This window comes from Aspergillus flavus, chromosome 5 (assembly GCF_009017415.1).
Source record: "Aspergillus flavus chromosome 5, complete sequence".
Taxonomy (NCBI): Eukaryota; Fungi; Ascomycota; class Eurotiomycetes; order Eurotiales; family Aspergillaceae; genus Aspergillus; species Aspergillus flavus.
The window spans coordinates 1,400,587-1,423,770 of record NC_092408.1 but is presented as its reverse complement, the minus strand read 5'-3'; the positions used below and the strand labels follow the sequence as shown (position 1 = coordinate 1,423,770).

Below are 23,184 nucleotides of genomic sequence, written 5' to 3'. Positions count from 1 at the left end.
CGGGTAAATGCCAAGGAGGACCAGAGAGACTCCGACGGGTGGTCAGAAGCACCGATGGGAAATAGCTACTTATATATGAACATAGAAGTTATACTTTATACCCCATTACAGATTCCACGCAACTGCTCCAGGTACATTATACGAATTAAGTCACCCAAAATGGCTGGGTTTGCGCTAAATGACCACAACGGTGAGCTAAATGGCGGCGATCTCCTCGCGCAGACGCTCAAACACCTCGGAGTCGAGGTAGCCTTTGGTCTACATGGTGGACATCTCGACGCATTTCTCCAGGGTTGTGAAGCTTCTCAGATCCGGTTGATCGATACCCGACACGAGACAGTCGCTGTCCAGGCAGCCGAAAGCTACGCCAAATTCTCTAAAAAGATCGGCGTTTGCTTCATCACTGCAAACAGCGGGTGCGCATGTTAATCACTTAATCTTCTTTTGACTGACTACAGCTGACCTGATTCCAAAGCTTCTCCAATGGTATCCCTGGTCTGGCGACGGCTCTGGCCGATCGGTCACCAATTCTCTGCATAACATCCTCCCCTCCAACTCGCGATGCGGAGAATAATTCCCTCCAGGGAATTATTGACCAGGTTGTCGTCTCTCGCCCGCTGACAAAGTTTGCCTATCGGATGACGAACCCAGAAGATACTCCACGAATTGTGAAGTATGCTATGGGGGTTGCGCTCTCTGGTGCTCCTGGTAGGTGTTTGAACGGTGTTGACCCCGAGTAATTCTTACAATTTAGATACTTACTATCAATAGGCCCTGTCCTGCTTGACTTCCCGATTGATGTGTTATTCACGCCTGTACATAAACCTTTAATATCCTGGGGATCGGTTTCATCGCCTTTCCCATATGGACCTGGTCCACACACCGCAGCAATTGAAGGGACAGTGGAACTACTGAACGCTGCCAAAAGGCCCGTGATTATCCTGGGAACAGGAGGCAATTCTAAGGAGGTATAGTGCTTTCCTACTATTTTTCGTATTGTGGCTAATAGTGCATCCATGTACAAGGCAGCAGAAAGCCTCATGAAGCTCTCGGAAACATGCCACATGCCAATTTTCGATACGACGAAGTGCAAAATATCTTTCTTCCCCTCACAATTTGCCTTGAATGGAGGGGCCAGCAGCGCCCTTGCCCTTTTACCGCACGTTGGTATACAGCGGCCAGATCTCATTTTACTCTTGGGTGCTAGGACTGGTATGTTCCTTGGCGGTCGATCTGGTGCAATTATACCCGACAAGGACTGCAAGCTAGTCCAAGTGGACGTAGACGGTGCAGAGATTGGCAGGACACTTCCTGTTGACCTAGGAGCTATTTGTGACGTTACTCAGTTCGCTGCTGGGTTGAACCGCCACTTCGAGACTGCCTCATTCCAGGGCTCCGTTGACACCAAGTGGGTGGATGATGTACTCGGTCTTAAGAGCCTGCCGTCCCCTTATGAACAACAAGCAGAAGTCCAGCCATCAGGACGTCTCCATCCATACCACGCACTTAAACATCTCTTAACCTTTGTTCCAAAGGAAAGCATCATTATTCTTGATGGCGGCGAAGCACCACTTTGGGCAGGTGAAATGATATCCACTTGCTCGCCCAGCGCGATAGTTAAGTCGTCAGGAGGACTTGGATTCTTGGGCAATGGTTTCGGATATGCCCTTGGAGCAGCCGTTGCATGCCCTGATCAGACGGTAATTAATCTGCACGGCGATGGATCGGCCGGGTTCCATTTTATGGATCTCGATACTTACAAACGACACAATCTGAATATCATGACGATTGTAGTCAATAACTACTGCTGGGGAATGAGCTCCAATGGGCAGGATCTGATTTATGGTACTAAGACTCCTACACGCCCTGTCAGCCATTTGAGTCCCGTCACGGATTACAGTCTCGTGGCGAAGGCATTGGGGAATGCTAGTGCGAAGATACAGTCAATTGATGATATGTCCCCTGCGTTTGTAAAATTGCTGGACCAAAGTGGGCCGACTTGCATAGAGCTGGTCGTGGATGATAAGCCTATTCATCCTATTACTGTCTCTATGGTCGGTCAGACTGATGAGCCTGGAATGGTGGTTGTTCCTTATTATGACAATGTCCCCAGAGCATATTATAAATCTTGAGGAAATATTCTTGTCAGATCGTGGGATGCTTGTTTGCTCAGGTGAGGGTGACAGGGCTTAACGAGGTTCCATATATTAGCTTCATTGAGTCCGAAGAAGAGTGTGATTTTGTTTGGGTCCATAACTCTAGCAAGCTTGACCAGAGGGTAGTAATGATGTTTAGGAATCCATTGACTGATTAAAACAGTAATGATTTGTATACTCTGGAGATATCCCTAGGGTACATACATTTACGTACCCCCAACTGACCTCATTAACTCGCAGTGAACTATGTCAGGTTTGCTTTGTCAGTCAAGGCGCCAGTCTCCGCAATGGACCAGGTATTCGGCTATGCAAAATGACCAAAGGCAAGCTTCTGTGATCTTTGATGGCCGAGGGCCGAGACACCGTTTCGGGCTAGTCTAGCTACGGTATGTCTAGAAACAAATACTCTTAGTCACGACAGCCCCAATGCGTTTTGCTGGGTTGAATTAGAGTCTCTATAGCTCACAAAATTATCGTCTGAATTCTTGATTCCAGCAAAAGGTCTTTTACACTCCAATAGCCAAAATGAAAGCAGCGCGATTCTACGCAGCCAGAGACATCCGCATCGAAGAGGTCGAAACCCCCCAAGGATCAGATGAAAAAGCCCTAGTCCAAGTCGAGTGGTGCGGGATATGTGGAAGTGATATCAACGAATATGTTCAAGGTAAGGTCTAGACCATATTACCTCCGACCTCAATTCTTCGACAGCTACATATGACTAACCGCTTCCAAGGCCCTATGTCGATACCCCACACACGCACCGGACCACACCCCCTCACTGGCGATATTCTCCCAGTAACGCTTGGCCATGAGCTCTCTGGACGCATTATTCAAGCGCCATCGACATCGTCACTTTCCCCGGGACAGGCAGTCATCGTCGACCCTCGATACTATTGTTCATCCTGCACGGCATGTACTTCATCCGTCACGAACTGCTGCCAGTCCCTAGGCTTCCTAGGCCTCTCCGGAGGAGGGGGTGGCTTCTCTGAGAAAGTTGCCGTGCCACCGGCTATGCTTCATCAGATCCCTGACAATATTGACATGGCCACAGCTACCCTTATTGAGCCCCTCGCTGTGGCCTGGCATGCCGTTCGATGCTCCGGTGTCAAGGGCTTCAAGGGTCTACCTATTCTGGTTATAGGTGGTGGCCCGGTAGGTGTAGCCACGGTTTTTGTGTTAAGGGCATGGGGCGCAGATCAGATCTACGTCTCTGAAACAGCCCGTCGTCGCAGGGAGTTCCTCCAAGATCTAGTGCAGGCTACTTTTGATCCGATCGAGGTCAATGTGGGTTCGGAGTGTAGGAGTCTCTCGAATGGAAGTGGTATAGGGTTGGTGTTTGATTGTGCTGGATCCCAGAAAGGGCTAGAAGCTGCGTGTGATAGCCTGAGGTTTCATGGTTTATATGTAAATCTGGCGGTGCCGAAATCTGCAGTATGACTACTTTGATATTTATTTGCTGCATATGTCGCTAATTTGTTTTGCAGATCTCATTGCCAGCTATGTATTTTATGCGGAAGGAATTGACATATAAGTCTTTCCTGGCTTATGATGACGCTGACTTTAAAGCTACTGTGGCTGCATTTACGGAAGGTATTGATAGAAATTATATGCTATTGAGCACGGCTAACTATGAGACAGGAAGATTTGCCGGTGTGGAGCGCATGATAACGCGGCGTATTGCGTTGGAAGAACTCGTGGAGAAGGGCTTCAAAACGCTCCTTCAGAACCCAGATGAGCATATAAAAATTGTGGCGACGGCAGGGGAACTGCCATCGAGAGATTCGACACTTTAACTACTACCGTAGGGATTCGCCTGGCCAGTTATGGTGTATTTATGATGTTTTCAAGTTGACCATGATGGACCGATGGACTTTGGAGTCAATATTCCAGGTATTATATGGTAGTATTTCTTCAATTAGCGACTAGTCGGATGCTGAGGTATTTAAAACAAGAACATGAGCTTAGAAACTTACCAATACAACTAAATGTGGATTTCTTGATACCTAGAAACACTGGACATGTCTTCCTTGGCCACGAATCATTCCCTAGTTGACAGGCTATCTACCCTGTATAATAGATCCCCCGTGACAACGCAAGCCCGGCTAGAAAAAGTCCCAGTAAAACACCCCCCATCTTCGATTGGTCAAAATTAGGGGAAGCATCTGTTTCTCTGTTCGTTGGCAAAATGAATATCAGAACTACATATCCTTCAAAAGTCCAATCTGGATTATCCCCATTCATACATATGATTTAGTCATATATGTAATAGGAACCCTGGGCGAGGTCTAATAAAGAGAGTACAGATCCAATCCTTTGGTATTGTGTTTGATCCCAGTAACCCTCATTACTAGCATATTCAATTCTGGCTTGAGCGGGCCGGCGGATGCTTGACAACTGTGCCTGAGGAACTCCTTTGCTTGAGATATGCGTGATGCAATTTCAGCTGCAGAACAAGATGGGAAGGGCTCAACAGATGACCAGAGTCTTGCTGTCGTTAAAGCTGCAAAATAATCTGCTATACGACTGTCGCTATTGCAGTACTTGGTGATTAGGTCGGTGTTCTTGCAGGGACGGCACTGTCGTGCTCCACTTGGGGGGGTTCTCCCACAATTCGTGCATACCAAGCCCCCCGTTGCGTAGCATGTTTGGTTGCTTCTTAGTAAATGCTCCACGGCCTGTAGCTCCACGTGTATTTGGTTCAGTAAAGTCTCGATTCGATCCATCAATATGCCTGTTGGTTGTAAGATGGTTTTTCCCGGATGTGTACGGAGTAAGTCTCACTTTGAACAGGTTCAGGTAAAAGGTCGATAGTTTGCACCGTCTCCCACTGAGCAGAGAAATTAGGAGAAAGCTGGAGAAAGCTGGACCTGAACCCTCGCCGATATTCTGTGGAACTGCTCTACAGACCGAAAGAAATGGGCAGCAAGAAGATAGCCATATTCCTCTGCAGTCGTAATAGATTGAAAGTCATTAAACCATTTGAAAGTCCAAGGCCAGATAGCCCTGGTGCAATCATACTTATTGCAATGATAGGCGAGAGTTGCGAATGTCTCTGCAGTTATTGGACTTGCCGGTGTTGGCTCTTGGTAATGAAGGATTCTTGTGATTGTCCTCATTGCTGCCATATCATCTTCATGAAGGGATAGTATAGGGCAACTAGAGAATTCCATCTGCATACCCTCGGAGAAGTTGGGACTAAATAACTTTGTAAACACCGGCGACGCCATGCTTAGAATCTTGGAGGACACAAGAAAATCGCGCTGTACTCTGACCTTCAACAGAAAGAATGACATTCCCACCTGGATCGATTCGCTCAAGGCAAGGACTCTCGTCTGTTGGTTGTACTTGGCTGGGGCCTTTGTCTGACATGCTGAACTTTCAATTGATTGCAGTTCGAGGGAGGCTATCAGTAGGCAATACACCGTAGGAAACTCGGTGACAAAGTATCGACGTTTAACTTGTTGTCAACACACGTGATTCACGCCAACTATGTGGCAATACTATAATTCAAGTGGGTGGCTCATAAAATGCCCAGTAATGTGCATATAATAGGAGTCAAAGTGCTCTCAGATGGTGCTCATTCTACACTCAGTTATCCATGACAACGACATCCAGTTATGTTCAACCGCGCTTCGAGTCACTTGTTCAATATATGGCATAAATTTGTCTATTTATCTGCTCTATGATCAAGCTCCTTGGTATCTCGAGTGATATTCTCCTTTTATCTATCTGTATCACCAAGGTAAATTGTACGTGCGACTACGGGAGTCGATAACATGAATGGAGCTAAGGTTTAGCTTGTCGTGACTAGAAATGGTTCTCTTCATCTTTCCAGTTTGATACTGTTCAAAAAATGGAAACAACTACTACACTAAGGCTGCAACACTCATTTTGGTCTCATCGTTAGGCCCGGAACGGTCATGGTTCCGGTCGATATTACGCTCTAGGAAAAGGCTATAGAAGGGGTTATCGATGCCGGGGCAAAACGATTGTGTGCTATGTATGCCTTTACAGGGTGATCCAAGAGCCCCATTTGGCCTTGACAGCATTTTCAGAAGCGTTGAAAATGCCGTTTTCTAGTTCATACAGAATATGCCAAATTTAATATAGTCGTGACATGTATTAGTAGTATTCAAGTGAGGGCTCTTCGACGTGTCTTTTTTGCACCTGCGATGCTGCCACACTCATCTATATGAACCACTTAGACATGGTCTCGAAGCCCGATGCATCGACGATGCAACTCGTAACCTATATCTACATATACCACTCCTCTTCGATTCTGATCCTAACCGGGTATCATTCATTACGGCAGTTCCACAAGCTGTGACGGTGTCTCTTTCTTATCCTTTGCATACCCACCTTCATTACCCCCGGAGCCCACATTTGCTTTTGCATTACCTTCCCCCTCTAATTCCGTCGGGCCCTTCACAACTGCCTCAGCGGGCATCTCACTCGGCGGTCCACTCCGGGGATCAGGCGACAGCACAGGAGCATCCGGATTCTCCTGCTGCCAAGGCCGCTCATACTGATGAGCATCGACCTTCTTGGACCTCTTCCGGAGGCAGAAAAACCAACCCAAAGCCCCGACAATCAACAGTCCGCCGACACCAACACCAACACCGATACCAGCCTTCGCACCTGTCGATAACCCGCTCGAGGACTCGCTTTCGTCAGGCACCGCTTCTGACGCAGGAACCTGAAAAATGGGTTGGCGGAGGGTGACAATCTCGCCTTCCGAGGCATTCGGTTTATTCGTACAAGCCGAAACCATATTGTCGATGACTGAAATATTGATTCATTGTTAGTGGTTTGTTCATGATCCATGTAATATCCCCCAATTGTGTGCCGAGGATAAACTCACAGTTCCCGAGAATATACGTCCCGTTTTTACCCCGTAGACACGATTCACACTTATCGGCATACTGTTGGAACCCGGCGTCGTCGCAATATGTATAAATCGGGGTGAAGTTGCTGCCGCCGTACCAGTTGGTCTTGTAGACGCTTCTTAGGGGTATACAATCGTCCTGGCAGCCTGATATAGAGGAGTCATTGCGATCAAATAGGCAGGTCTGAACGGTGTACTTTTGGGTAACTATTTCCAGTTAGATCGATCGTTAAATTATGTCGAAAGTCTCGTGGACAGAGTCATGGGCTGGCCATCCGGCCACGTACCTAAGAAGGTATAAATATCATTCCTCTCGTCGTTGATGTATGCCGTTCCGGTACTTTGACATAATAGACAATCTTTCACGGTCCTCCCTTTCTGGGTGTTATTATAGGCCGAATCCGGACAGACGAGGTCATCGGCGGACGTTTTCCGAGTGTCTCCGCAACTTTTAATGCATTTCGACTTGGCGATCGTGGCTAGAGAATGTACGGGCGGGAAAAGGTAGGTGAGGGCCAGAAGTCCGAGGAGCAGAATCCTCGTCGTCCGTGATAATGGATAGGTCATTATGTGTACATAGGATATGGCCCGGGGGGTGTAGTCGGGTGAGATTCGCGGCCTTGGGTTGGAAGTGAGATTGGGATTGCGAATTCGTAATATATGCCGATCATCTTGTGACTTTCATTTGGGCCCCAGCGGGTTATTTAGTTCACTGTGAGAATAACAGTGGCTCCACGTCTACCGCGACCCTGCGGCGACTCAGGGTTTCAGGGTAGACACAAAGAATATCCACACCACGGCTGAGGCGCAGCGTAAAGTGTATGTTGACGCCGGAACCAATCAGGCTACCCATCTTTTCTGGAGTATTTCTTGGCGTTGGGGGCTCTTCTGGTGTCATTGGTTGGGTTGAATACGGCGTTGATCCATTCTCAAATGAGCTGATTTATTCCGATGTTTTCAACCAGGAGCACAGCCTTACGATGTTGTTCTTTCTTTCTCACTGACCGGTTCAGCGCTTCCCAGTGATTTATTTATAAGTGGCTTATGGTGCAGCTGGAACATTTAATCTGGTCTGTGGCACAATGCTTATTCATCTTGTTTCCTGGGAGTGTGGATCCGAATCTGGAGCAAATGTGTCATCTCAAGAGGCACGGTACCGCGATCCGTAAAATGGCAGCACTCACATTAGGCCCTACACATGCCATGGATTTCACTAACGGCATGAGAAATCCGGGCTTCCGCGTGCTACGCAAGGAGAATGTACATAATCTAAGTGTCATCCGTGCACCGGGCTTCTCCACTTAAAGTACACAAGCTCGCCAATCATACTATCTCCACTCCCAGATCCCTTGCATTCCAATAAAGGCCTGGTTGCCTTTTCTGGTGGCGGCCATTACGCGCAGGCCTAACCGTGGGAAAAGGAACATAAACGTAGGGTTATCTTCGCTCGATTCTTCAGCTTAGATTGTAGCAGTTGAGGGAGGAGAGGCATGAGCCAACGGCATGGAAGGTCTATCGGGATTGATTTCTGCTTCACGGACAGTAATGATATATGTTCCATACATGTATAAAATATTTGATACTTGCAGCTCAGGATGACTTAAACCACATCTTAATATCATAGTGAGCCATGAATTAGTCTTTTGCGCGTTTACTTGATAACAACATTCCCCAGACATACATACATCGGATCCAAAGGATCTGTCCTGACGTGAGAAGTTAGTGGACACCCATATACGGAGTACAGACAGCAGAAACTATCCCTGACAGTTCAGCTGGGACCTTGTCGCCGTGACGAACATATAACTACACAATTGATGGCTATCGTGGCGACCGTCTCAGTGGGTCTTCCTCACTGCACGCCTGCTAACCTTATAATAGCTTATATGACGACAATATGCTGAAACATCAATCAGCGAACATTAACTTTGTCAATGCTACTTTGATGGGTTATGTACTCATTCGACGAGCTGTTCTTTAGGCCGATGTCTTTCATCGAGGGTCATTACTAAGTTGTATTGAATCGGAATCCAACTCTCTAGCATGAACAAATATAGCACACCCTATTGTCGACCGTTGTCTGTGCTTTTAGATACCCATCCGAATCTGTTTCCAGAATGTAGGGATTCAATGCCTTCTCCAATGTTTACCATTAAAAACTTTGTAGTGACAGATGGGCTGTGTCCGAACGAAGTTTTAACTTCGTTTTACGCTCATGTATATAGGGAACAATAATGCACCTGAGCTCAATTAAGTAGTCGAATAATCATTAAACGGTGCAGTCCAAACACCACGCCCATACATTCATCAAGGCAGCTCCACCGCATTACCTCCTCTTCTAAGCCCTCCATTCCCACCATCTAACTCAACCTCCGTCCTCTCCACAGCCGCTAGCTCCCCGAACTGCTTGACAGTAGCTTGCTCGACAGGCGCTCCAGCACCGTACGAAAGCTCTGACGCAGGCCCCTGCTCCATTGGCGGCTCATACTGATGTGCGCCTCCCTGTGCAGCCCCTCTTCTCCGTCGTGCAAGCAATAACCAAGCCGCAGCACCCAAAATCATCAACCCACCCACGCCTGCACCGACGCCAATACCCGCCTTGGCCCCAGTTGACAAGCTCGAGGAACTGGCTGCTCCACCACCCCCGTTATCCCCTGTTCCCGTCGCCGTCGCGGATGAGGTAGTCGTGGAGGTAGTATTAGACGTAGCAGTCGACAAATCAAAAAGTGGTCGTCGAAGCGTGATTGTCTCACCCGCAGACGCATTGGGTTTCGTCTCACACGCCGAATCCATATTATCCATAAAATTGCCGAGAATCACGGATCCGGATTTGGACCGGAGGCAGGTGGCGCAGTCACTTGCGTATTGCGTGAAGACATCGCTGCAATAGTAGTAGAGCTCTTCCGTATGATTGGTTTTGTACCAGAGGTCCTTAAAGATTGAGCGCAGTGGAAGGCAGTTGTCTTCACAGCCGGAGATGGAGGTTTCCGATGCGCCGTCGTAGAGGCAGGTTTGGAGAGTGTATTTTTGAATGACTTCATGGAGGTTAGTTTTGGGGCTGTGTTATAGGTGGAGTGGTATGCTTCTTGGGGTATGGACGAAGGGAGAAAGGTGGTCAAGATAGTACATACACAGGAAATCCCAGAGATCGCCCGAGTGATTGTTTAGGTACGTCGTGCCTGTGCTTTCGCAAAGGAGACAGTTTTTCATTGTGATTCCATTTGCAGTCGTGTTGAATGAGGAATCTTGACAGACGAGGTCAGTCGTAAGAGTGTTTTTCCTATCACCGCACTCTCCGCGACATTTTGAGGCGTCCGTCACTTCCAGCGACAGCGCTGGTATGAAGAAGTGGAAGACTGCTACGAGACCAACGAGGGTCCGCAGGGGCGAATATGCCATCACGTAGAAAAATATGGCTGACGTGTTTGACCGGGTCAAGACATACGGACGGAGGGATTGACAGCGCACGCCGATCAAGTTATAAAATCCTCGACCCTCGCAGGATCCTGCACGGGGCTCTCTTCGCCTATTAAAGGGTTCGCTTGTATCAAGATCATCTTGGGGCTAACTGTTTCCTCTTCATGGACAGAAACTGGGTGCGATTGGGGGCCAAGCAGGAGGATTAGCTAGTGCCTTGGATGATGGAACGCACCAATGGGCACGTCTGAAGGGAGCTCTAATTTTCCTCAGCCTTTCTTGGCGTTGGGAGGTTAAGTCTGTTGCGGTATAGTTGGCGCCGTTATACGAGACTTAACAAGTTTAGCTTAACACTTTGGCAATAAGTTTGATTAATTGCCTTTTCTTGTTAGCCCTGTCAGATTCTCGGCATATGTCGGGTGATTTCCGATGGCCATGAGCCCCCCTTTGCGGCTTATGAGATTTCTTCGCTCTATAATCCGTATTATTAGGGTGAAGACAATTGCCCAGATTTTCAGGGGTTGAGCATCTTCCTCACAATATGCTGACCGAAGCTAGCATCAAGCGACCCGCAGTAAACCCTGATTTGTCGGCTTCAACCGCTGAGATTGCTGCGGTCCCACTTACCTTTCTTATTGAGATAAGAACGTTGGGAGCTCAGTGCGTGGATCTGAAGAGATCTACGCGGGGTGAGCGCACGAGTCAACAATCACATCTTCATGCCCGAAAAACTGCCATTTATGACTCTATATAAACAGATGAGCCAAGTAGTTTCAATGTTCCCGCAGGACATGACAGAGTGTTCCCACATCTATTGTTCATGCACAATAGCCATCATGGGTCTGCTAAAGTCATGGTCGATAGGGTGAACCCTAAAAACTTATATACTTCAGAATCGATTAATTGTTTTTGTTATACTAGGTCACGAACCTGACTGAACCTTACATATATATCCAACCGAGTAGTTGGCTTCCGTGAGAATCGTGGAGTCTGCTGGTGGATTCCTTCTCAGTTTCAACATCATATATATATCTCTGTCGAGTCGACCTCACTTTGAACATAGGGAGTACTCGACAGACTATTGACTATCTACAGATTCTTCTATACAACTCCTGGGTAGATTAACTGGAAATGGCAATCATGAAACTAAAACGAGATAGGCCTTATTTATATTTGGTTCAGCCCTGGGATCGGCGCATAAGATAGAGGGCAGAGTAGAAAAAAGCATGGGTTACAAGAGATGAATATACTAGACTGAATGTGGAGGAAGTGGTCGAATCAACTCTGCCGACAGCCTTGACAAGCAAGGGCACGGTAAAATGGGTCAATTCGATTGGGACGACCACAAACATCCCCAAATGGATAAGCCCTAAAGCGAAGTCACGTTTTTCAAAATTGGTCTTTTTGAGTAACAAGGGAGAGTGGAAGCTGCATAGCAAAGCTGCCATGAAGCCAGAAGGCTCAGCGCTGATATCAAGCTTACCCAGTATTATGAGACAGGACGCCGTCTTGAAATCGTCCGGTTGTCTAGAGAGCAGCTAAGGATGGACGAATCTTGCATTAATCTTTCAGTCATTGAATCCAAAGACATGAAATCTCGGGAGGGTATAAATGCTAACAAGTATTCCTCTTGATTGAAGATCTACCTGTTTTGCTTGGTGATACATATTTCTTCGATGATTTAATGAGGGGATTGGCACGGCAAAGGCAACCGAATTTACCACAGGAGTTGCTGAAATCATTGGCTGCACGACTGGCAGCTAGCAAAGAGGCTAATTGTCGCGAGCATATACTAGTGATCCTGAAGAGTCAAGAAACTTTTCCAATTGAGGCTATTGATGTTCTTGAATCCATGCCAATCGATGATCGATTCGCCTTCTCCCCGTGGGCCAAGCACATGCATTGGAATGAAGACATTCTCATGAGCAAGTTCACGTCCTCGAAGGAAAAGGACAGGTTCGCAATAACCATAACAGAGTATCTTTCTAGAGCGAGGTCCGCCGTCCCGCACATTATTCTCATGCACTGCGTCTCGCTCATACATGCAGACGGCGAGATAGCACCGGACGCAGACAACGCACTTTCTACAAACCCCTACCTAGCGGAGGACATTCTCCATGACTTGATTCGTTCCATCAATGATCCACACAGAAGGAACAAGGAGCTCGTCGTTTTGGTTGCTGCCGGTCAGAACGCACTCTCTGAATCCAGTATAGAAGTTCTATTCCAACATATTGATCCGTTCGGCAGTAGCTAGATCACCTAAGAGTTCCTGGTGGAAGCCTTGGGGGTTTATCATACATTGCCTCCTAATATTCTCGCATGGATAGTGTCTTTACTATATAGAACCCCATACCGATGCGCGACCGCACTTTCCCATCAGACAAATCTGTCTATAGACATCATAAAAAAGTCAATCCCGCATCTATCTCAATAACTCCGGGCATCATCCAAGGACAAGACATGTTATCGAAAAAGCGATAAGGAACCAACAGGGCTTCTACTCCATTCTCCCAGAGCTGAGTTCAAAGGAATGGACAGACTGGCTTAAAGTTCGTCGGGAAATGTCATTCGAGGAGAGAATCCCCTGTTACGTCAAAGACGGTCACCTTCACGTTAAGACTTCCGAAGGCTCCTTGAATGTTGACATCAGGCATCCTGATCAGCAAAGAAAGCTGCGGGAAGCAATCCAGACTTTAAATGAGGAAACGGATGAGATTCTTGGCGATGATTTTGATATTCTAGGCTTTCCGGGCTGATACTGACGAGGATAAGGTATATATCAAGGATTTGGATATGTATATTTGAAAACTTCGGTTTACAGAAGCATTAGTTCTTTTTATTTGTATGTATCTTGGAATGCATTAGTGGGTCATCATAGGGCTGGTATTCCATAACCCGTACATGAAGTGACTCTTAGGCACCACTGAACCCTTCTGAGTTCGACCTAACGAGTACTCTTTATCCGTGTTCGAGCGATAAACCTCGATTTATCAAGCCAATCTAAGAGAACCTCACGATCTGCAGTCCCCAGGTGGCGGTGTGCGATGACCAATTGGTGTCCTTCGGTTGCCGCGTATGAAAGTTTCGCTTGTACTCAAGCGAAGTGGCTCAGCTAGGCAGCAGTGGCTTAAGTACGCCTCCGTTGTATCTCAATATCTAACTAGAAATATGACTGCGGTGTTGACTCTTCTGGAAGGTTAAACTAAGTGGGGAGGGGGGGATGTACAGCCGCAGCTGAACTGTGGAGCTAATCCAGCAAATACACATATACCTTGCATAAAGAAAAACTGTATAAGATCAACCTCTTACGCGTCATAACTGAACTACAATTTTCTTCTCTTCTGCATTCTTCAGTGTGTTCTCATTGACTACCAACCTCGTGTATACCTCCCTAGTTCAACGGTACACTAACAAATCCTGAGGGCGTGATAGGCTTGAATTAGGATCTCTCCTCAGGTGCATTTCAAGTCCATTGCTGAGTTCCTGAAAGATGAACTTATGCGATGTCTGTCAAACGATTGATATCCGAGACCTCTTGCAATCTTTCCACAATTCAGAAGCCTTCTCAGTCGATGTCTTGAAGAGCCCGGACCCATATCTCTCCTCCACTCCACACTTCCAGCCTCACCACACTAGCATCACCGCACTACAAAATGCCAGTAAAGCTGGCTGTGAGCTTTGCGAGATGATCTGGGCACATTGCCGAATACGATCTTGCGACCATTCACCGTATGGCGGGGATAAATGCCTGTGTGAGAAATATCGAGGACCGCTTCGCTTTGTGATCTACCAAGGAGTCTACAATTCTTACGCCCAGTTGGTGGTCGTAGCCATGTCAGACAAGGATAGGCGCGGGCACCCGGATGGAACATGGATTGCTGAGTTGGATATATGTATTGCAAAAGGTATGTACCTGGAGGCTCCATGGCTGCGAAACTACTGCTAATATCGAAAAGGCGCAGAGATCCCGGAAGGGGACACACATCTCCTGGAACGTCTCGCGAGGAATGAAACACCCTCGGATCTGCGCTCTGAGGTGTGTCTTTCTCTGGCGGCTGGCTGGCTGGACAAGTGCTCGCGGGAGCACACAGAGTGCGATGCAGACAATGATAAACCAGCCTTGCTTCCTACACGCGTCATCGATGTCGGGAACTCGATGACACCACCTCATTTACATGTAAGTGGGGACGGTGAAACAGGGAAATGGGTGGCACTGAGCTATTGTGGGGGCGCGGACTCAAGCATCACTCTCAATAGCTCATCTTTTGAGAATCTCCGCAGCGGACAGCCTCTTTCAGACTTCCCACTGACTCTACGAGATGCTGTTCTCGTGACTAGAGCACTGGGGGTTCGTTACTTATGGATCGACTGTCTATGTATCTTTCAAGATGATACCAACGATATGGCGGCCGAAGCTTCGAGAAGAAGCCGTGTTTATAGCAATGCGGTTGTCACGATTGCCGCTACGACCGCGGAAACAGTGAACGACGGGTTTCTGGACAAACGGGAACCGCATTTCAACTGTTCTTTCCCTTGGCGTCGACATGATCACCCGGATAGCGTCAAGAACGATTGCCGCACGTACCCAGTCTTCTTTCGAGGCGATAGAAGTCCCCTCAACAAGGAACGGCCGAGGGATTCGCCTTGGGCCACCCGCGGCTGGACACTCCAGGAGGAGCTGCTGTCGAAACGAATCTTGTATTACACAAAACAAGAGATGATCTGGCAATGTCATGCTGGGACAGCTACTGAGCCAGCAGAGGAACCAGAACCCTATTCCACCCCGTTCTCAAGACTAAAAAAGCTTTCAGCTAGCTCAGGTGATCCCGAAAAGTCCACAAAATCTGCTGCAGCTACATACAAACTTTGGTACGAATTATTGGAAGAATATGTGAGACGGCATCTTACGTCCGAGAATGATCGTTTGCCGGCCATCGGGGCAATAGCTGAGTCTATCCACACTCAGTTGAACGAACAGTATTGCGCAGGATTGTGGAGGGGCGATCTCCTCTTTGGCTTACTATGGAGTCTTCACTGTAGTAGCGGTGGCTCAGGACCGCCTGGTAGAGTTATTCGACGCGCCCTGCTTCGATTATTTGACTTCCAGCCCAAGCATCCTACACTACCTGCTAGGGAAATACCAGCTGGTGTTTCCAAGAACCGCGGGCCTTCGTGGAGCTGGGTGGGAGCCGACACCTTTGTCGGTTTAACCTGGCCCCAGCAGATTGATACCTTCGACTACCTTGCTAAGGTGGTGCATGTTGAGGTTCGTGGCAAGATTCAGGACGACTTCGGCCGCGTAGAAGGCGCGGCACTAACCTTGGACGCACCGTATCGGCACCTCCATTTGAGACTCGGTACCTATTTGAAGTCCCCGTGGAGCCCTATAAGCCTGGTACAGAGAGCCTTAACACGACTTAGTCCGCTGGCAAGGACGAGGAAGTTAGCACAGATAGCCCTGACGAGGCCTGACTACCTTGCCTCGACGACAACCAGCGGCTCCATCATCGTTCCGAGTAGCAGCACGGAGTTCACGCTGATTCAGCTTGCAAAGACGAGTGTTGGGACTCGACCAGTACTTTATCTCCTACTTTTACAGCCACAGGCAAGAGATAAAGCCAACAAGGGGGAACAACAACATTATCGTAGAGTGGGGTTGCTGCGGCTTATGCCTTCTCAGTACGACGATGATGACTACATAGGGGAGACGATGACGGATCTCTTAGAGGGCGATGCGTATCGTGAAGTTACAAAGAAAAAGTGGCCTGTTGGAACTTTTGTAATTGAGTGAGTGTTATTATGGTAGAACAGACCCATTACGAGTCGTCCTTTTCACCTCTTCCAGCAAGACAGATTTGGGAGGCTTGCACCTACTCGAGGTGATCCTCGTCCTGTGTGCGCATCATTATACACGTTTCGATGATACCTGGGCTTTCGATGACCTTAGCGAGCCGGTGCTGTCACCGGTGAAAGGCACTAGTTTTATTGCGTAGTTTCTGATATGTTCCATGAGGACCAAGAATGAGGTGTTGAAGATAGGTGAACGAGTCCAGGAAGTATCGAGATGGGTGTTGGATGGCGTTTAGGGCACACTGTTCGTTCTATGGCGTCAGTAAGAGCGTACTAGTCGTAACCATAAGCTTGACAATATGATTTGATCGTTACTTTCATTGTATAAATAAGCAGTTCAATACTGTAATTTTCAGTTATTTAAACTACCCTCCCATTCTCTCACCATTACTATTAATATGTCCTTACTCCCTGGAGTTTCACCCCGCCTCCAACAACACAGACCGTAGACATACGCTCAACATCCACAATCTATAGAACCGCCCCAACATGGACGAATCCTTCATCCTCTCCAAATTCGACCGCCTGGTCGAATCTGGCCTCGTCCTCTACGATGAAAAACAACAAATCATAGAGCACATCGACGGCGACCTCAAAGTATCCCCACGTCCCCAATCATCTTCCAACCCAAACACCCACTAACACACTTCCCAAGTTCCAATTCATCCTCACCTCAGCTCTCACCAAAAAGCCCACCCTAACCCCCGCCCAACCCCAACCTGAGACTAACACCACCCAAGAACCCGAAAAGCGAGAAGGTAGCGACATCAGCACCACCGGGTTCGAAATCGCCACAACAGACACCCACATCTTGATCGCAAACAAGTTCAGCTTCGCACGGCCCCACCTCATGCTCCTGACCCTTGACGGACACAGACGACAATATGAGCCGCTTGATGAAGCCGATCTCAACGGTGCATGGCGGATCCTAAACGCCGCAGAGCCGGACTACGTTGCGTTTTACAACTGTGGCCGAGATGGCGGGTGTAGTCGGCTGCATAAGCACCTGCAGGTTATGCCTTTGCCAGCGAATAGTTTTGCGGCGTTTTTGGATTCTCCTGATGGGAGTGAGTCTGAGACTGAGGTTCCGTTTCAGTGGTTTTATCGGCGGTTGCAAGGCAAATTAAACCCCGCTACGTTACTTGGGGTTTATAGTGATCTCCTAGAGCAGGCGACGAAGGTGGGTGGGGGTCGTGGGGAACATGCGGCGAGTGCGCCATCTGGGGCGGTCTGTCCGCATAACATGATTCTGACCAAGAGGTGGATGGTTGTCATGCCGAGGAGACGAGGCGCGGTTAATAAAGAGGCCGGGGTGAATTCGTTGGGCATGTTAGGGGTGATTGCTGTGGCTACGATGGAAGAAGTTGATAATTGGGTCAGGTTGGGATTGACAGAATCACTAGCAGAGCTGGGAGTGCCCAAGGAGAAATAACTCGCAATGCTTTTGGACATTGCAATGCAGGGTTCTTAGCTAGGTCTACTCTCGTGTTGATTAGATTAGTGTATATACGATGGCTAGGGTGTATGCTTGAGCCGAACAGGCAACATATCTAATCAGTCAGACTGTGTAGTATGTGTTGTTTGCAAAAGACAATGAAATCGAGTAAAATAGGCATGGGCTAAGGCGGAGTGTTGTTCATATCATTATAAAGAAGAAAATATATTAAACTGAACTATATACAGCCGAGCTCAAATTCTACGATAAATACATCTATACACATAATTTATTAACGCCCGGCGGCTAAGCCAAAGGGCAACTATCACCATTCTACCAATACATTTCCTGTTATCTGCGGTGTCTTCTTAGAATTCATACTTGGTTACTTTCAGGATTTGTCTTCTCAGCTGTTAGTAGTGGATAAGTAAATTGTTCATGGGCTGGCGGGAGGGCGCTTCTTAGTGTCCAACATCTCGACAGCTGAAGCGAGTCTACTGTGTCTGGCACGTCCCTGGCAGTTGAAGTATAGACGTTCTTGGCACAGTTGTGTAATTATTAATGTTTGAAGAAACAGTAAATTAATATTTGTATTAAGCCACCATATATATTGTATAGAAAGCAAACCATTAAAGTACTTCAACTCCAAGCCAAATGAGCCTCGCAAAGGAGCCCGTCACGTTTATGTCACGGCGACGATGTTATTATCGATGAAACGATCTGCCTCTCTCTTCAGCATCAAGATACAACTCGCCACAAAGAAAGCCTCTACACTGTCAGTGTCGGCATGCTTCTCATCCTTCCACATGCGCAGATCCATCACTAAGCGACCACCATTACCTCCGGAGTACTTAACCGAGCCGGGGGTGCGGAATTGGTCGTTTTGAATAAGCTGAGCGACTCTGGCGCCGCTCTTAGTCCTTGTGCCGTTCCCTAATACCATGCGATCCATGCGCTCCAGAATAAGTAGCGAATCTGCGTTACAAGCTTTTCTTTCTTCCCGACTACCGTAGCGCCACTCGTATTTACCAAGTGACGTGTCGAAAACCTGCGCACGGCTAACCATCGACCGGCTTTGGACGTCGACCAATTCTCCACACACCTTATCGTCGTCTATGGCCTGCTCAACCGAAACACTGGAATCGCGGGCTAGAATGCGCATCCGGGGGTGTCTTCCAGGGCCCCAACGATAAATGGTTGAAATAAGAGCATTCTGACGTGGGTCGGATGAGCGCACCAACGCGCACGAGTTGGAATTCCTCTTTAGGCGGATAGAGGTGTATTTTTCCTGTGTACGTACTCCGAATTCCACGCTGTAGACGGAAATATTCTCTAGCAGTTTGCTGCCGCTGAGTGCCTGGTTGGTATTATATCCCATGGCTTCTACCTGAAGCTCGCTTGTGGCGAGAAAGCCGTCAGGGGAGGAGGATTGGTTGCTAGCATAATCGGATGCAACGACCTCATTGTAGTCGGGGGGAGACTGGGACTTCCAGTCACCCATTGGCTTGGAAGGGATCGCCCTTGACTTTCGTGAACATGTAAATATACCCATCGTTGGTTGTTTGAGGATTTAGGTGTCACGGAATAAAAGCTGGTAAGATAGCAAGTATGACTTTTGATGAAGTGCCGATTTAATCTGCGGATTCCCTACACTGATCTATATCCAGAGATGTATGCTGAGGCTCAAGATTGATGTGCTGTGCCTTGCGGCGATACTGGTCATTGATAGGGCTGACGGGAAGGCGACCCACTCACGCCCTCCATGCGCCACTTCAGTTAGGTTGGCTTAGGCTTTCCTAAACAGGAATCATCTGGCGCCCCGAGGTCAATGGATCTGCGGCTGTGAAGCAGTGCTGTGCCAGAATCCGCCCCACAGACGATCAGCAGGAATGTCCGAGAAGTTTGGTAGATCGGCTCGACGTATTTCTAGCTCAGGAACTGAATACGCCAGTCCTGGATGAGCTCTATCCAAGGCTCTGGCTTGTAGCCAGAAAGTCTGGAACAAGCATCGACGCACTTCACGAACAGAAATTAAAAGGACGGGAGGTTGTGCCCGTTGAAAACCCCCAGCTACATCTTGTTTGGCATCGGGACAAGTTTTATATAAAACCTTTACCAGAGTGTCTGCTGAATCATGACTTCTGGACGGGACACCTCTCTTCGCATGGCACCAACAAACGTTCCGTTGCATTAGGCTTTGTCCGATCGTACGCCCACCTAATTAAGCATCGCTCAGATTTTGCGCTTGTACACGTCCATCATCTCATTCCCGAGACTGTCACTTGGAATGCTTGGTGCCAGTTCATCCAGCACTTCCGACATTGCGAGGATACGCAGGTGGCCAAACGCTACCACTACGGTCAGTTGTGCCTTTCACGGTTGAACTGGGCTGTCCGGCTGTTCCAACCACCATGTGCAAAGACAATCTGGTTTTATGACGTACCTTACTGGTCTGTATAGACGTATTTGCAGCGGATCTCTGCTCCTCTAATATTTGGGTTTGCGAGCATATCACTTGTATTGTCTTCGATGCAGGTCATCCTATCTATATCCACTGACGAGATGACACTCGGGGCTGTGGGTGAGTCTGGAGCTCGAATCATGGCCCCGGTGTTCTGGGTCTTCTCAATAACTGTATTGATTCTTTCAGGCTTAGTCTGGACCTTACTGTTAGTGATTCCAATCGCTGTCTTATTTTGGCAGGTTTCTTGGGGTTTCAAGAATAGGAAGCAAGTCACTAGTATTTAAGGAGGCCCAAATCTGGTGCCTGATGACTAATGTCACCTTGTGTTGTTCTCTGATTTTGGTATCATGAAGCACCCACCAACATAAATTGCTTTCTATAATATCATTTTCTGTATAAAGGCTGTCTATGATGTTCGTCTTGGTTGAATGTCAAGTCAGCTCTGTCAAGTTTCCAGCATTGAAGTTTCATTATATATTTGACCCTTCACTTCTATCCGACGCACTGGCTGTTTATATATATCAAGAACTCTTGGTCTTTTATAAGGCAATTCTTTTTTCCCACCTATCTTTATTTCCATCGTATAGATTGATGTCTGGAAAATCGTACTTAGTTTACTAGGTTAATTTTCTGAAGCTTGTCTTCATCGTTGAACATCGTCCTCTCAACCGGCCGGCATCAACGGGTCAAAAGACCAGGAATGAATAGATGATACAAACAAGCCCCCTTATCGCCGTAGCTTGGCATGGACGACGCAAGTGTCAATCAAATACTATCTAAGATACTCACCCGTCGCTATTCGATATTGCAGGCCAGTACGACTTTCGGAGCCATGTTCCATCGGGTAAAGACTCTACATGAGACCACGGCTGCTATAATACATATTACGACTTGTCAATCGAACCATATCGGAATTCTATTTCCACTCTCTCAAGCCGACTTGTAAAAAACGGTCAACTGCCTTGTCCAAGTAATATTTTCCGGCTATGATAGCTGTCGAAAACTGCATGGTCCTATGCAGCATAGCCCATGAGGTCAGAGCAACCCCGCTTGGGGACCTTGAGGGCCTACGCCGACAGGTCCTTACATAAATATACGTCCAGACCCAGGAGGGACACGTTTCTTGCCTCTCTTCTTGGTTGTGTTGCAATTGCTCTATCATTCTTGGCTTACTATGGCTTTCAATCATACATAATTCATACATTGATATCATCAAGCGAGCATACAGATTAAACACTTTTCAAAACAATTTATTGACGGCAGTCCACGACGCAGCGGATACAGTCACCGTGGTGCATCTGCTCGAAGGCAGCGTTGATGTTGTCCAGAGTTTCACGGTGGGTAATGAACTCATCAACCTTAAGCTCGTTATTCAGGTAGTCATCAACCAAGCCGGGCAATTGGGTACGGCCCTTGATACCACCGAAGGCGCAACCCTTCCATACACGACCGGTGACGAGTTGGAATGCTGGTTCCAGTGAGTACAAGGAAATATATACTGCAAAGGAGGAATTGGAAACTTACGTCTGGTAGAGATCTCCTGTCCAGCAGCAGCAACACCAATGACGATACTCTCACCCCAACCCTTGTGGCAAGCCTCCAGGGCAGCACGCATGACGCCGACGTTACCCGTGCAGTCGAAAGTGTAATCGCAACCACCGTCGGTCATCTCAATCAGCTCCTCCTGGATAGTCTTGCCGTTGAGCTTAGTGGGATTGACGAAGTGGGTGGCACCGAACTTGCGGGCCCAGGCCTCCTTGCCGTCGTTGACGTCGACGGCGATGATCTTGCCGGCCTTGTTCTTGACGGCACCCTGGATGACGGAGAGACCGACACAGCCGGCACCGAAGATGGCAACGTTCGAGCCCTCCTCAACCTTGGCGGTGACGACGGCCGCACCGTAACCGGTGGTGATACCGCAACCCAGCAAGCAGGAGCGGTCGGTGGGGATCTTGGGAGTCACAGCGACGACAGAGATGTCGGCGACAACGGTGTACTGAGAGAAAGTGGAGGTACCCATGAAGTGGAGGAGGTCCTTGCCGCGGGCCTTGAAGCGGGAAGTACCGTCGGGCATCACACCCTTACCCTGGGTGGCACGGATCTTGCCGCACAGGTTGGTCTTGCCGGACTTGCAGAACTTGCACTCACGGCATTCGGGGGTGCTGATAGAAGTTAGCGGTGCTCTACACAAGGGCCTCGGGCGGAGCGTACTAAAGAGCAATGACATAGTCGCCGGGCTTCACGGAGGTGACGCCCTCGCCGACAGACTCGACGATACCAGCACCCTCGTGACCGAGGACGACGGGGAAAGCACCTTCCGGGTCCTTTCCGGAGAGAGTGTAGGCGTCTACGATTGTCAGTTTCCACCGGGGCAGCGAGGGAGCGGGGGCGACGAACCAGTGTGGCAGACACCAGTGTGGTGAACTTGAATGCGGACTTCGTGAGCCTTGGGGGGAGCGACCTCGATGTCCTCAATGGAAAGGGGCTCGCCGGCAGCCCAGGCAACGGCAGCCTATAAGATGTTTAGTCGGACTGAGACGGAATAAATTAGCATCGTAAGTCAGGCATTTACCTTACAAGTGATGGTCTAGAGAAGTCAGCTAAGCTCGGCGAATAACAGTTGAGGCAAAGTGGGATGGCGGGGTAGTTACCTTTCCAACAGTATCAGCCATGGTGAGGGTATCTAAAGGTTATGAGAAGACTGAACGGAGGAAGAGAAATTGATGAGTTCAAAACGGGGTGATGAAGGAAAGGAAAGAAAAGAAAAGATAGATGGAAGGACGAACCAGAAGGTGAAGAAATGGTAGGGAATGAGTTGCTTAAAACGGGAGCGTGCCATGGTGGGGTCTTTTTTTTGGCGATGAGGGGAGAGGGGGTGGGGGAAGTGTTGGACCATGAGGGGAGAGCATCGTTGGAGCTATCTTACTTCGAACTCCTATAGATAGCTAAGACATTGGTTTCATGAATTGCCTTT

The 23,184-nt window shown here is 48.2% G+C and overlaps 11 protein-coding genes across 11 annotated transcripts; 7 read left to right on the top strand and 4 right to left on the bottom strand.

Annotated features, from left to right (window-relative positions):
* Positions 1–159: 159 nt before the first annotated feature.
* On the top strand, positions 160–2,132 carry F9C07_6430 (putative 2-hydroxyphytanoyl-CoA lyase; the record flags this gene model as incomplete). Its single annotated transcript, XM_041292773.1, has 4 exons — positions 160–416; positions 476–708; positions 772–968; positions 1,026–2,132. 4 exons carry the CDS (start codon positions 160–162, stop codon positions 2,130–2,132), a joined length of 1,794 nt encoding a protein of 597 aa, XP_041147479.1.
* Positions 2,133–2,407: 275 nt separating this feature from the next.
* Positions 2,408–4,077, top strand: F9C07_1641037 (threonine dehydrogenase). The gene is made up of 4 exons (XM_041292772.2): positions 2,408–2,820; positions 2,890–3,587; positions 3,641–3,746; positions 3,795–4,077. Exons 1-4 carry the CDS (start codon positions 2,682–2,684, stop codon positions 3,947–3,949), a joined length of 1,098 nt encoding a protein of 365 aa, XP_041147478.1. The 5' UTR covers positions 2,408–2,681; the 3' UTR covers positions 3,950–4,077.
* A 2,382-nt stretch (positions 4,078–6,459) lies between these two features.
* On the bottom strand, positions 6,460–7,608 carry F9C07_6432 (uncharacterized protein; the record flags this gene model as incomplete). The annotated part of the gene is made up of 3 exons (XM_041286316.2): positions 6,460–6,938; positions 7,018–7,248; positions 7,329–7,608. The coding sequence occupies 3 exons, from the start codon at positions 7,606–7,608 to the stop codon at positions 6,460–6,462; spliced, it is 990 nt and encodes a 329-aa protein (XP_041147477.2).
* A 1,740-nt stretch (positions 7,609–9,348) lies between these two features.
* Positions 9,349–10,516, bottom strand: F9C07_6433 (uncharacterized protein; the record flags this gene model as incomplete). The annotated part of the gene is made up of 2 exons (XM_071511463.1): positions 10,173–10,516; positions 9,349–10,076 (listed from the first exon to the last, which is right to left on the bottom strand). Exons 1-2 carry the CDS (start codon positions 10,438–10,440, stop codon positions 9,349–9,351), a joined length of 996 nt encoding a protein of 331 aa, XP_071364363.1. The 5' UTR covers positions 10,441–10,516.
* Positions 10,517–10,999: 483 nt separating this feature from the next.
* On the top strand, positions 11,000–12,155 carry F9C07_2284689 (uncharacterized protein; the record flags this gene model as incomplete). The annotated part of the gene is made up of 2 exons (XM_071510715.1): positions 11,000–11,147; positions 12,031–12,155. The coding sequence occupies 2 exons, from the start codon at positions 11,000–11,002 to the stop codon at positions 12,090–12,092; spliced, it is 210 nt and encodes a 69-aa protein (XP_071364362.1). The 3' UTR covers positions 12,093–12,155.
* F9C07_6435 (uncharacterized protein) lies at positions 12,143–12,447 on the top strand (the record flags this gene model as incomplete). The annotated part of the gene is made up of 2 exons (XM_071511464.1): positions 12,143–12,410; positions 12,431–12,447. The coding sequence occupies 2 exons, from the start codon at positions 12,143–12,145 to the stop codon at positions 12,445–12,447; spliced, it is 285 nt and encodes a 94-aa protein (XP_071364361.1).
* A 1,193-nt stretch (positions 12,448–13,640) lies between these two features.
* F9C07_2284687 (heterokaryon incompatibility protein-domain-containing protein) lies at positions 13,641–16,641 on the top strand. Its single transcript, XM_071510714.1, has 2 exons — positions 13,641–14,366; positions 14,418–16,641. Exons 1-2 carry the CDS (start codon positions 13,952–13,954, stop codon positions 16,250–16,252), a joined length of 2,250 nt encoding a protein of 749 aa, XP_071364360.1. The 5' UTR covers positions 13,641–13,951; the 3' UTR covers positions 16,253–16,641.
* On the top strand, positions 16,642–17,995 carry F9C07_2284686 (uncharacterized protein). Its single transcript, XM_041292771.2, has 2 exons — positions 16,642–16,908; positions 16,967–17,995. Exons 1-2 carry the CDS (start codon positions 16,801–16,803, stop codon positions 17,741–17,743), a joined length of 885 nt encoding a protein of 294 aa, XP_041147475.1. The 5' UTR covers positions 16,642–16,800; the 3' UTR covers positions 17,744–17,995.
* Positions 17,996–18,428: 433 nt separating this feature from the next.
* On the bottom strand, positions 18,429–19,298 carry F9C07_2233943 (uncharacterized protein; the record flags this gene model as incomplete). Its single annotated transcript, XM_041286321.1, has 1 exon — positions 18,429–19,298. The coding sequence occupies one exon, from the start codon at positions 19,296–19,298 to the stop codon at positions 18,429–18,431; it is 870 nt and encodes a 289-aa protein (XP_041147474.1).
* Positions 19,299–19,508: 210 nt separating this feature from the next.
* F9C07_2222514 (uncharacterized protein) lies at positions 19,509–21,306 on the top strand (the record flags this gene model as incomplete). The annotated part of the gene is made up of 4 exons (XM_071509738.1): positions 19,509–19,521; positions 19,551–20,185; positions 20,207–20,327; positions 20,397–21,306. The coding sequence occupies 4 exons, from the start codon at positions 19,509–19,511 to the stop codon at positions 20,492–20,494; spliced, it is 867 nt and encodes a 288-aa protein (XP_071364359.1). The 3' UTR covers positions 20,495–21,306.
* On the bottom strand, positions 21,307–23,179 carry F9C07_2284683 (alcohol dehydrogenase, class III). Its single transcript, XM_041292769.2, has 6 exons — positions 22,862–23,179; positions 22,783–22,797; positions 22,608–22,722; positions 22,422–22,557; positions 21,735–22,372; positions 21,307–21,678 (listed from the first exon to the last, which is right to left on the bottom strand). Exons 1-6 carry the CDS (start codon positions 22,880–22,882, stop codon positions 21,461–21,463), a joined length of 1,143 nt encoding a protein of 380 aa, XP_041147473.1. The 5' UTR covers positions 22,883–23,179; the 3' UTR covers positions 21,307–21,460.
* Positions 23,180–23,184: the final 5 nt, after the last annotated feature.